This window comes from Lycorma delicatula, chromosome 1 (assembly GCF_047948215.1).
Source record: "Lycorma delicatula isolate Av1 chromosome 1, ASM4794821v1, whole genome shotgun sequence".
NCBI classification, from domain to species: Eukaryota; Metazoa; Arthropoda; class Insecta; order Hemiptera; family Fulgoridae; genus Lycorma; species Lycorma delicatula.
This window is the reverse complement of record NC_134455.1, coordinates 13,841,192-13,855,992: the sequence shown is the minus strand read 5'-3', so window position 1 is coordinate 13,855,992 and position 14,801 is coordinate 13,841,192. Positions and strand designations below refer to the sequence as shown.

The 14,801-nt window shown below is 28.8% G+C and overlaps 1 protein-coding gene across 2 annotated transcripts in view; it reads right to left on the bottom strand.

Annotated features, from left to right (window-relative positions):
* Positions 1-14,801, bottom strand: part of Gbeta13F (guanine nucleotide-binding protein subunit beta-1) — a 173,829-nt gene that overhangs the window by 25,705 nt on the left and 133,323 nt on the right. For both annotated transcript variants that reach the window (XM_075371845.1, XM_075371766.1), the window contains one exon: positions 6,354-6,499. In XM_075371845.1, the coding sequence (XP_075227960.1) occupies positions 6,354-6,499 (146 nt within the window). The remainder of the gene's footprint in view (positions 1-6,353; positions 6,500-14,801) is intronic.

Here is a 14,801-nt window from a genome sequence, read left to right as displayed (position 1 = left end):
AAAAATATTATATATACATTATCATTAGTGTTTTAAAGAAATTTTGAAAATTAAAGAAAAAGATTGGAATTTTTCTGTAAAAAATGTACAATTCTGTTTGGCATTCAAAGAATTAGTAAAAACTTACACATATTACATGGTCAATCTTTGTTTAGTGCAGTAAATGAAAATTGGTTTTATTTTTTTCTTTTAGAAAGTTCAGTGCTCAATAATATTTTAAAATTAATTTCTGTAATCGAAAGTTTTACAACAAAAATATTAAATAACAATGTATGTATTTAATTTAATGATCATAATCACATCTGTAAAAAAAATGGAAGTCGAAAGATCAACTTATATAACAGTTTATCAACTTTAACAAATAACTATGATACCACTACTGACTAACACGCGAGAATAGTGGGTAGGTAGTCTATATGACTAGCTAGCTCATCATATATCACTGAAATCCTAACAAATAATCCAACTGTAAAATTAAATTCAGCAATACATTTTTAAAAGTATATAAAATTTTATTTCACTAATAACTTCTGATTTTTTTTCATATTTTTTTACTTCCTTGTATGAAGTAGAGGAAGTATTGTGATCGTGAAACATTTTGGTTTTCAGATTTCTATGGAAATATCTATTTTGACCATCCTTGAATCCAATTTGACTAGTTTTGGCATGATATCGTACATACATACGTATGTATCTCACATAACTCAAAAATGATTAGCTGTAAGATGTTAAAATTTTGGATTTAGGACTGTTGTCATATCTAGTTTTGCACCTTCCTTTTTGACTGCAATCGACTGAACCAAAAGTGTCTAAAAAAATCCCAAAATTCAAAACAATTTGGATTTTGGACTTTCTCTTAACTGCAGTAATAATCCCTCATCGAGAGCTTTTCAACGATATATCATAAGTGGTACTTATTTTCATTGGTTCCAGAGTTAAAGCCAAATAAAATTTTAATTAATGAAATATTTGGATCTTACAAGGGGAAGGCGCATTGGTTCAAATCACACTTCATCTTCTTTTTTTTAAATTTAAATATATTCATTTATTAATTAACCTGATTGTAAAAAAAAAAATCAGATGTTATTAATGAAATAAAATTTTATGTACTTATCATTTTAAAAAAAATTGTACTTGTAATTTAGTAGCCATTTAGTAGGAAGTCATCTGGTGTCTACATCAATTTTTTTTATTGTTATTATTGAATTATTATTTATTATATTTTTTTTTAATCAGAGGTTAATAATTATAAATAAATCAATATATTTAAATTAAAAAAAAATAAAATGAAGTCCTAAAAATTTGGATTTTGGTCTTTTTTGGTAAGTCGATTGCAATCAAAACGCAACTATGTGGCTTACTTTACGCTTTTTTGTTTCATATTTAATTGGTTGTAATAAAATGGGTTATCTTTTAAGTGGCTAGGAAAATAAACTTAAGATTAAATTGACAATATTTCATCAGTTGATAGTGACAGTAAAAGTGACTGAAATCACTGGCAATGATGATCTCCTAAGAAACTTAGATGTATAAAGTTTTTTATCATTAAATAAATTTTATATGGTAGTAGCACTTAGTGTATATTATTAAACTGTTTCTTCAATGCAGTAACATGCTCTTGTTGAGAGCTTTTCAATTATATATCATAAGTGATACTTATTTTCATGGTTACAGAGTTGTAGCCAAATAAAATTTTAATTAATGAAATATTTGGATCTTACACATGGAAGGCACACTGATTCGAATCGGACTTCATATACATATATCTTTTTCAACTTTTTTTTTTTAAATTTATATATATGGATTTCTTAATAATTATTAACTTCCGATTGTAAAAACAATTTTAACAAATAATAATGCAATATTATATTTCTATATTATTTTTAATATTACATTTTATTTTGTTATATTTCTTGATATAACAATACAAAAAAGAAAAAAAAAATCTTAAGTTATTAGTGAAATAAAATTTTAAGTACTTACATTTTAATTCAAAGAATTTTACAATCAAAGATTAATAATTATTAATAAATCAATTTATTTAATTTAAAAAAATATATATACATATGAAGTTGGATTCGAACTGATGTGTGCACGGTTACGGATCTGACACGTTCTCACTTACACCACATATCTAGTTGGGCGACGTGAAACAAAATTAATACATAAACTAATATAAAACTAAGGAAATTTTTAGGGCTACTTTTCTTCAATATATAATTGAATATTGAATGTTAGTATTTTATAATGAAGACATGTAAACAAGTGTACTATTCACACACGCAATAAGGTTCAATCGGTGTCTCGAAGCCCGTGCCTTACCCTTGTTAGCGAGATGTGAGACCTACTGAAAATTCACAAACTGTAGTAACAAGTGTTGTAAATTCAGAATAAATATACAAAGATCAAAACCCTACTCATTTTAAACCCAGTAAAAACATGTTAAAAATATAAACTAAAAATTTAGTAACCTTTTCCAATTTTTTTTTTATATTTTCATTGAATTTAATGAAAAAAAAGAAAAAAATACATATAATGATGATGAAATACGATATGCATGAATACGTAACACTTATTTGGTTCTCCATTTCTCCTGTTTAATACATTTTTTTAATTTATTTATGCTTTTGTTCAGTCTACTTGATAATAAATATCGCTATAAAATTTAGTAACCTTCTCCTGTTTCGTTTATGTTTTCATTTTGTTGGTGGTTACATCATAATATTTTAAAAACATAGCATTAGATAGATATAAGACGTACATTTATTTAAAGAGTAATAAAGGGACATTTACTTTATCCTAATATTTCAGGTAAGATTGTGGAATTAATAATCGCATAAATATTTGATATTAATAAAAATTAATATTTTAGCAATTGTGTAACTGTCCACTTTATTAAACAATTGGAGGATCATATCTCCCTTTCATGAAATAAGTTTAAATGAGTCAAAATTTTGTAATTTAACAAGCATAGATAACGAATTTACTAGTATCACAGTTTTAGATCAAATCATGACCAAACTTAATGTGTCAGCTTAAAAGTCAATACTAACATATTCCAAAGCAGAAGAATAATTTGACAGCTGAAGTAAAGTACGGAAAAGTATGAAAATTAAATCCATGAAAATACAAATTGCAAAAGTGCTTTAAAAAATGTACACTCACTCCTACCAATCTTATAAAAAACAAAGACAAATAAGTAAGTTTAGAGAAACCTCGAAAAGGATTTTACAAAAATGAAATGCTTTTTATTTATAATAAGATTACAAATATAAACAAATCAATAAATATACAAGACAATGATAGAATAAAAATTGTAATAAAAAAATCAATTAAATAAAAAAAGTACTAAATTTAAGATTCTGGAAGTTAAGATTCCAGAGCAGATTAAAATTAATATTTTTCTAAAATTGGCCTCTCAAAATGCCAATAGAAAAAGCCTATTGCGGAATTTGGGTATATATATATATTCATTCTGTATTCTACAGTTAGTATAATACATGGTATTGTGTTATCTTTGTTGTTGTTTTGAGTTAATTTCACATTATTAGAATTAATACCATATGTAACAGTATTGTACTGTTACATTAAAATGTGATTCATCAAAAGGAAAAATCTTTACTGCTTTCAAAAATAAACATTTTGTTTACTCCATTTTATTACTTGCTTTTTCATTTTTAGAAAAAAAAAAATTAGTGAAAAAGTACAGTAAGGAATAAAAATGAGTAAATATTTCCTAGTTAACAATTAAGTTTTAATATTTAGGTCCATTGAATTCATTTATACAATGTAATAACAAAACAGAAACATAACTAAGTAAACAAATAATCTCTGGAATGTGTGATGAAGTTTAAAACTGGTTTATCAGTGTGTGAATGAAATGGATTTCTATTTTGGTACCAATTATTCGAGCTGAAACTACACAAGTGATGATATAGGGAAAAAAGAATTCCAAGCATGCATAGAATGCAGTGTTCAGTCTGTATGAAATCAGGTTTGCAGTGAAACCACATAATCAAAACAGTAGAATGAAAAAAAAACAAACTACTGTTGCTGGTTGAAGAGCATACAAAATGATGATGAACCTGGGTTTTATTTTCAGATTATCTCAATCAAAACTTTGGCTAAATCTGATAATAAATGAACAGAGTAATAATCATTTAAACATCTATTTATGTATTTCTGGAAATTTAAGTTACTTTTTAAATTATATAGGTTTTTGATTCCACTTACAGAAAACAGTATCTTTTTAAAGAGGAAATCTGTGTAGAAGCAAAAAATGTTTTGATAACACCAATGGTTTCCACTTGAGAAAGGATTTAAATGTACGCATATATAGGTGTGTGAATGTATATTACTTAAAAGGCCAGAAATAGCTAATCAAAGGAAATAATGCTTTTTTAACATAAACAATAATTACATCACAGACTGAATTCACAAAATTTTCCATCATTGTTTACTAAATATTGGTCTCACAATCTTAAACAATGGGAATAAATTTATCTTTCAATTATTCTAGTTTATTTTAAAAGCTTTCTCACAGAAATTCAATTTAAATAAATTTCTAATTTAATACAACACTCTTCTAACAGGTTAATTACTTACAAAAATAAATGATTATTTACTATACGTAAAGCAGGTATAAATATTTCAGAATCATAAAAGGGTGGTGTTTATGAAGCATGTTCAGAAAGTTGCTGTACACTGGTATTATGGAAGTGTAATGATGAAACTTTCTTTATATTACTTTGTATTTTTATTTCATTAATTTATAAAAACAGATATTATAATAGCTCTAATAATTTATAAAAGGTGCTGAAAATGACCTCCTCCAACATCAATACTACAATGCACAAGTTTCAATTCAATTCAAACACTTTAACCAGCTAATACACTGGAATGTCTTGTACATATGTCGTTATTGCGATTTTTAGTTTACCAATCGTAGGAGGTATATTGCGATATAGTGGTTATTTTGCTGTCCCACATATAAAATAATCTGGGGGGCGAGATCGGGTGATCATACAGGCCACAAACCCCTTGAAATGATTCATTCATCAAAGACATTTTGTAAAAACTGTCACTGACCAGTTGGTTAGCTGTGTGTGTTGTGGTGCCATCTTCTTGAAACTAATTGTGATTGATTTCCACTTCCGTTAACTTACTAATTGAAGTTTGTTAAAATAGCACAATAACAATCATTATTAACTAACTACATTTCCAAAAAGATTAAACCCGCAATGTACCTTCTCACACTGACCCAGACTCTAATTTCTGTTTCATGTAAAGATTGTTCGTGTAATTCATGGGGGGTTACTTGTCGACACAATGGTGTATATTGTGAATTAATGTACCCTCCCAGATGAAACCACGCTTTATCTGTAAAAACGTAATGTCGAGGATACAGAATTTTGGTCAATAAAATGTTTAAACTATTGATAATAATTTAGTTTTTTGGCATATCTGTAGGTTTCAGTTCTTGAACACACGTTACTTTGTGAGGGAAATGTTTCAGTTCTTTTCTTATAACTTTATGTGCGGTAACAAGTCTGATATCTTGATGCTGTGCCAACTTACACATCCGCTTTGATGGACTTTCGGCCATAGCATCTGTTTGTTTAGGTCTTCTACTTCATGGTCTTCTACTTCAATCAGCATCTTCAACAGAGTCTGTTGCCTGAAACTTTTCGATAAGAGTTTGAATTGTATTATGATGAGGAACTGGAGAATTTTGAAACTTTTCAGAAAACTTGTGCTTCACTAAATCAGTATACTTGTCACAATCACCTTCATGAAAGAGGTTATCAATGAAAAAATGAGTTCCTCTACCGAAACAAAAATTACGTTTCTTCCAACTATTGATTCCGATAAATGAAATGAAGCACATTCAATCACAACTCAACAACTGACATCACGGTTTATTATTGAGCAATGCTCAACAAACCTAAGAAAGAAAAGAATAATATAACACAATTCTAAAGCATACTGCATAGTGACTTTCCAAATGCACTGTATACAACACTGTTACTCTCTTAGACTATTAATACAACTTATACAAAATAGTAATCTATAATAAAAAGGCTTTCACACTCCCCTGGGCTGAGTAATACTTGATTGTTGGGCCGGCCCAGGGGAGCAAGAGAACAAACACAAAAAAACCTGGTTAATATTATGTAGATCAAGGGAACAATACCACCGATACAGATAACTTAAATTTAATTTTAAAATAGTACGTAATAAGATTCATTTTACTACTAATACTAAGTTAATTTAGACAACCATTAATTCAATAATTACTTAAATAATCTAATTTAACTTACTAAAAAGTACAACATTAAAATAATGTATTGTACCTGGAGTCTGAACCCCAATGCATAGCGTATATTTTGGCAAGGTGGCCACGGAGTGTGCGCCGGGTCCGCATCTGTATCCTACCAATTGGTTCCATATTGCTGGTCGCCTGGACCAGGCTTGTGTCACACGCTGCTTTTCTTGCATCCTGCACGAATTAAATACATACAAAATTAAACTCAACTTAGTCAGTAGAAAAACATGCTGATGTGCACAGTAACAATGTGGGTAAAATTTTATATCTGGCTAAAATTAAATATCATTTTTTTTTAAATTCTCTTCATTCATTTTTAATCATAAAAGTGGGTTGATAGACTGGTTACACTAAGATGAAAAGTGGTTCGAAGATTTTTTTATTTATTTGCTATTTTCAGATATTTAATAAACTATCAAAATCATCAGTAAGAATCATAGATTACGGCTGGATTTTGTTAACAGTATGAAAATTATTGGTTACATTAAAAAGAAAAATATGAATAAAAGCAAGAATTTACTGAAATGTATTTCAGTAAATAATTTACTGGTATGTATTTCCTGAAAAATAAGTTAATAACATTTACCACAAAAAACACGAACAAAACATCATCTAAAATATAATTGCTCTCCAATTATTTATATATATATATATATATATATATATATATATATATATATATATATATATATATATATATACACTCACGTTTATTATTTTCTTTATTTATAAAAGATAATGTAGAATATTAATAAATGTTAATCTATTCAAGGAAATCACAATACCGCTGTTACCAAATACGAGTAGACAGAACTATCAATTTCAATCTACTAAATGTTATCACAAATGATTACTTATTTATTCAACGAACTTGTCAATTTATCTTATTAGCCGTAATAACCAATAAATTTAAATTTGTTTAACAATTACAGCAAATTTTCATCATCTTATTCAAGAAATATAATTCTGATTATTTATGGCCAAGTGTATTCATGTTGCATCACTTTGTGCTAAACAGTTATTTAAAAAATGTAACATAACTGCACATTCAATAATATTTTACATAACTTCATGAAACAATTCAGTTGCTATACCTTATTAAATTTTGCTTTTTGTTTGCATTATTAGGAGTTTCAATTTATCTGAAATAAACCTGTATAACTTATGACAAATAATACATAATAAAGTAATTCTTTTTCATCTGCTTCTGTAGTAAACAAATTTCAACATCTGCAACTTAATTTTAGTATTTATGAATATTTTCTAATATTTGCCAATTAAGTGGCAATTAAAAAAGGTTCTTGTGCAGTTCTTTGCAAAAAGACATTATTTTGTTTCCTTTTGAAAAATTAACTCATTTTAATCTAAAATTTTATAAAAAGAAAGAAAACCTTTGATCAATACAAAACAATTACAAGTAAAAATTGGACAAAAATAAAATAACATAAAACACTTCATAAGCGTATATGGAAATACACAAATAGTTTTATGGGTTTTTTTCTCTTAGTTTTACGATCACAGTAAACTTCAGACTCAACGTAACTTCAAAAATTTTTTTTTTGGGCATAAAATCAAGCATAACTCAAGGACTCAACCAATTTTAATGAAATTTTCACATGCACGATTTCAGATACACTACTACTACAGCGTATCATAATTTCAATGAAATTGTTCTAGTAGTTTTGGAGTTTTTCAAGCTGCAAAATTTTATACATAGGCTTATATATATATAAAATAACACCATCTTAAGTGAATAGTATTTTCATACTCCACATAATTCAAAAAGTAAAGAAAATTCATTTTAACCCCTCTCACACCATCCGACCAAAAGTAATACCGTACATTTCTTCAAAACATTAGTAAAAACAGGGAAAATTATTATTTTAACTGTTGATAGAAGTGTAATTCTTTTTGTGTTCAGCAGTGTTCTTTTAATGACATCATTTTAACATGTATATAATTTCAATTACAGGAAAAGTGGTAAAGAAAAGAACATTTTTTTTATTAAACAAGTGTTAACTTATACTACCTGCTAAGAAAAGAGTAAAAACCACTTCACAAATGTGTAATACAGGTCAGGTATTTTACTTTCTGTATATTTGTTTCAATATAGAACAATCTATCCTTTCTCAAAAGAAAACAAATTTCTGGACCGTTTTTATGGAAATTTCTATTTCCTTCGCTTTGACAAACGATAAACCACTCCATGGTCAAGTGCAGCTATAAACATATCAAAATGATGTTTAAAATGCATTGTTTAATGCACAACACAACTTCCTATCTTTTCCAAAACATGAAATACTAATATTTTAAAAATTATTAATATACTGAAACAAACTGTCTCAATTAATTAAAAATATTAGAACAAAAGATTAAACTTTGTTTTCTTAAATATACCTCAACTGACTTTTTATATAATCAATTAATAAATCTATTCAATGCTCAAATACCACTATTTATGAAAACAAATGAAAAAATTTTATGTGGAATTTGTCATAATTTCTGCGGTTTCTTCAAAGGAATTGAATCTCTCAAGAAAAATGGGTTTAATACACTGAAATTTTTTCAATCAAGAAGTCATAAGATCTATCATGATTTTTCTCTCATGATGCTCATATAATGTAGATACACAACATGACATGCCTTGTGAAAACAAAAACTTGATGCAAATCACAATTTATAAAAAAAAAAATATTTATTTACACAAATATTTATTAAACTAAGTATTTAGTTTTTTGGGGGGGAGGGACGAAAAACACTTTTCCGTTAATTTCACCTGGGTAAAAAAAGAAGAAAAAAAGCCCTTTCTCGGATATTAAAATATTAATAAACTAAGGTTAAAACTAATAAAATAATAGGATTTAAACTAAAATAATAAAAAAATTCTAACCGTTAAGATAAAATATACAACACTAACTACAAAATAAAATCAAAATTTATGGTTGCTTAACATTAAATTTTATGAAGTATATTGATTTATAAATAATAATACCCAGTCTAGCACATTCTTATTATTTCCTAGGATGTGGCGCATGTCTCTCTGTAATTTAAATTTGCGATGTAAGGTCGCACAACATATTCAGTCCACAAGAATGTGGTACACAGTCAAGAGGCAATCGCATCTTACACACAGTGGTGCGTTTTCTGCTGACATCAGGTGTCTGTGAGTAGCTCTGGTATGTCTTGATCATAATCGGCACAGGACCACATCCTCAGTGAATTTAGCGATAAATATATTTATTGCATTATAAATTTTGGCTAATTTTTAATAAACGTTTTTTAATTTCATATTTCTGAATCATGAGTCTAATTTAGTAGCAATTATTTTAACCACTCTATAAGATTATTTGTTTTTGCAACACAGTGTATTAACACAACTTAATGTTTAACTTCATCATTTTTCCTATTTTTCTTCTTTCTTTATAATATTTTTATCCAAGCTATAATAAAATAAAAAGAAAAAAGTAAAAACTACTTGAAAAGCCGAATCCACACTAATCATCCATGAAACTGCTGAATTTATCATCCTATGCGCTTCCAGCAACCTATCATTCAATTTTTTGATAGAGCATTTGTCTACAATATAATCAATGGTTTGCATCAAATGCCTGTGATCACTGCTAGGATGATCCTTCACATATCTAATTTCATTTTAGCCTGCTGTCCTTGTACCTTTCCCATCTGGTGAGTATCTGATTCAGCCAGACCCATTCCTTGCAGACCAGATTAAAATCTAATATTTACCCATCAGGGAAACTGATAAATCTCCATGTGTCTGGATTCTTGCTCCCTTTAGTCTGAAGTGTCTTACTATTCCTCACAATTAATCTAAAAAGTGTAAAGAAGCTGAATTTTTTGTTTCCATCACTTTTTGAAATAACTTGTTTTTACATAAGGTCACTTAGGATATTAGATTGCACCCTTAAAGAGCAGCCGATTTTCTCTTTATATTGTAAGTTATTTATTTAGGTCAGGTAACTTGTATGAAGGTATGGTTTTCAAGGTATAGTACACTGCATCATGGAATTAAGTTGGATCTCACTTTTTTAATAAGAGCACTATTCCCATGTGAACTACACAGCATATTAACCGTCAAATATTCATTCTTTGATATGAGTTATCTATATATAACCTTTGTCAGGTTTAGGTTCAACCACTCTCTAAACAGTGCAGTTAAGAAAATCTCAATGAAAAAAATTTATCGGTACTTAAATCTAATCACAAATAACAATATACTTTTAGCTGGGTCAGAAATGGCATACTGGTGACAATATTAACAAGTCTCAAGTTATTAATGAATGTGTTAACCAGTAGGTAGGGTGAGAACATTAAGACAGTATCACTTATTAAAACAAAAATCATACCGCACTTTGGAAAAGTACATACTAATAGAAAAATACATAATAGTAAATACTTAATCTTTATTGTTTCGGATATCTGTGCATAAGAAAATAAATTGACAGCAATAGCTTGAAAAGAATGTTACATGAATAATGCTGACCTATTTTTGTTAACAATAAAACATAAGCTAATAAACAGTATGAGTATATGTGTACTTTTCAGTAAATCAGATGTGCTTTACTCTTCAATATGTAGAGAAAAAATATGCAAGAGATCTAACCAATTTTTGAAGAACTACTAATTCAAAGACTACTTTACACTTAAAAAAACGGTGAAAGAAAAGCATAACTGTTAACTTAATCTAAAAGAAAAAATTATGTATTATGTAATAATCAATGCCACATTAATTACATTTTAATTAAAATTACAATTAAAAGAAATTTTCTTAGAATTTTTGCCCAAAATTAACTTACCTGTGGAATTATTACTGCACATAATGTATAAGACAGTTATTCAGATATACTACTATAAGACAGGTATATAATCCCAAAATAACTTTCACATACAAACTTGGAATCTGAATGTTTAAATAACAATTCGATATAGCGAGTATGTCTATTTTAAAACCCGTAGATATTTATTTAATAAAATGAATGATAACTACAGTAAACAATACCAATCTTTCACCATCAAGGTATCAGAAAATTTCCTGGTCTTTGCCCTTCCCAGGTGTAATACATACTTCATTTTCATATGTGAACGCTTTCGTAAAATTACAGAAGAAAAGATTTAATTACTACTTGCTTTGATGTGGTTACTTGCTAAGTTACTTAAACTAAATAACGATATATGATTTTCCATTAACTGAAATAGAAGAAACTTCAGTTCACAGATAAATGATACTACTTCTCATTTACAACATTAATGATAAAATACAGAAACAGATATTTCTGTAATAAAAAGAAAACAAATATTTCCAGTAAGTTAAAACAAAGCTCAATAATGTGGACAGACCACACTATACCTTACTGTCTAACAGTAAACACATATATAAAATTAAGAATATCTCTACATGATAAAACTGCAATTTGTGGTAAAACTACTTCTTCAAAGCTTTTGTCTACTATTAAGTAATTTCAAATTTGGTAAATTTTTAAAACTTTTTTTTTGACTAACTGCACAACCTCTACAATTAATATTTTCAAGGATATGTTGAAAAATATAACAGGTTTGTTTAACTCCAATAAAATTTCAGCAATAATTAATTAACAGATTACTGTTTTAAATTTAATGATAACAATATTTTAGCATTAAGTGGTTTGATATTTTTAAAAGATATTAAATGATAGATATATTTAAAACACTCAACAAATCAAAAGTAAACAGCTGGTAAACTTTACAATTTTCTGATAAACCAATGGCATTTAAAAGTACAAAGAAAGTCATTGAGTGATTTGCAGGAAGTGATTTCAATGATGCAGCAACATTAATTTAAGAGTAAGAATACTGAATCGGGGTTTTTTGACATTAAAAAGAAAAAAAAACTACTCGTAGACATCTAATAAAACTGTTTTAGAAAGTCAAGTTTTAATTAGTCTTCTAAAGAATATTGCATTGTTGCAATATTTAGAATAGATGCTCAAATAGAATCCAGGAAGTGAATAAATTTTGTAAGAAAAAAATTGCCCTGCTGACTCTCAAATACATATGTTTGTGGATGACACCTGTAGAACCACGGACAAGAATTTGTGACTTTTATGATTTTACTTGACAAAAAATCTGGTTAATTGCATACTATATTCAAACACAGTTAGAAGGAGCATTATTTTGATGTACAAAATAATTCTATATCGACAGGTCTGCTGAGAGGAACATCGATATTACATTCCACATCAATAGGCGAGTTAATACAGTCAAAATTGTTACAGCACATTATACCACACTACACATTATTCAACTGAATAAAGGGCAGAAATTCGTATTGGAAGACCAACTACAACAGAAGTTTAATCACTTACACTACTTTAGTCTGAAAATCACAGTTGTTAACACACAAAGTTACCATAAATTGATGCAAGTGTAATATTTTTAAGAGAAAAGATAATTGGATTACCAGACCCCGGCAGTTCAAATAAATATATAACAAATTCCCCTGAAAACAGGAGAATCAACTTTGTAATGAAGTGGAAGTTATGGAAGATAAGTCCCCTTCAGCCTGAGGGAGCAGATTTTAGACAACAGACAGCGAAGATTATTTATACTTCTAATGAAATTTAAAATATGTTCTAATTAACAGCATACCTAGGTCAGACAATCCAGATGTGCAACCAGCTACTTGAAATATTTAAAAATGAACAATGGATGTACGTGACAATCAGCACAGTATCCATGAAAAAAAAAATCTGTTGCCTTATGCATCGTTCAATGATACCAACAAACTACATCAAATGCTAATAGACATGATATAATGGCTATCGTTAACTACTGTAAATTTATATTTTAAATAGGATTAACTGTAATGGTAATTCGCTACAAATAAATACCAATAGCAAGCGGCAAAACTGCACTTGATTTTAACTTTATTGATCTATAGAAATAAATCTAATAAATGTAGCATTTTATTTATCTTTTCTTCACAACTTTTAACTTTGAGGATGCTATACCTTAAGATGATCCAGATGTTACAAAACCATAACTTATAATGGGTTCAGTAGTTTTATCATCTTACCCAGAACCTGTTCATGGATAAATTTAAAAAATTTGTAAATGATTAAATATTAATCAACCGAACTAACGTTTTTTATATAAAATATATTCTGTAGTCTTCTGCATGATAATAAATATATCTTAATGTTCTAAAATGCAATAATACGGGTTCTGTTTAATTTTGTTGTTAAACGGTTTACCCGTTAGTGCAAGGTGTGGAATAAAGCTACCGAGTTCCTGATTCACTCTTTCGATGAAATTTGCCATAAAACAGACTGCTAAACCACCATTATAAATGCATGCTAATGCTTCAGAAATATATTCATGCATTATATCACGTATGAGAGCGCGCGCATACAGCACACACAAATAAGTTAAATGGCAAGTTGGATGTTCGCATCGGTTGCCTGCTGGTGTAGAATATGAATGATGCGATTGAGAGATCGGGAGCGCCGAGTTGAAGTCTCATAGAACGGGATAGGGGGTCGGGGAAGCTAGTGACTGGCGTAAGGTGGAAGGGGGAAGGGGACTGCGTGAGACACCCAACATGGCGGCCAAGCGTATTGATCCGACGGCACGTCATGCCGAGCCCCCGTCGTGCTCACTGCTTGCTTGCTCGGCTCGCTCGCTACATACCACATCGCATCCTGCACACATCACCAAACCGCTTCTTTAACATTGCAAGCCCGGTAGCAATGCCTAACATACAATTCACATAAATCCAAACCGACACGAAAACATTCGGATTGTAGCAAGTTTTATATGCATTGAAATCGGTTACGAAAAATAACAGCTATTAAGTGGGCGGACATCATCAACAGATAGAACCTTACGCTTGTCGTATCCAATTAGCTCAATTTCCGTAGCGCGTGAGAAAAATTTAGTTAACTATACTAGCTAAGAATAAAAATATAATTTGATGCGAACAAAGGAACCCAAAATTTGGGGTGGTCAAATTTCCTTCTAACCCTAAAATGACATTTCTGGTAATACTAGTAATTAGACCAACTAAAATGAAATAAGCTGGTAATGCCTATCAATTCTCATAAAATCTCATAAATTAAAAACGGCAGCGTAAAAAAAAATCATTCACCTGAACATTAACAGTATGCCTCCTAACACATATATATTTCTGTAAATCTAGTTCGATTTTTCATACTATCTTCTAGATGAATTAAACACAAACACACAAATAATCTTAACACCAAAGTTCTCGTGTTGTTAAGTTCGGTTGAAGAACTAATCCGTCTCATTCAACTACTTTTTCCTCAGTTCCGTATGTAACGAATCGTTTTAAAACACAGGCAATATTAAAAGCGTAAGAAGTTCTTAAAACAGACACAAATCAACAGATTAACCCGACCATACAATTCATAGCAATAATGAAAATGTGATTGGATTCTGAAAATATTTCATAACGGAGTTCTGC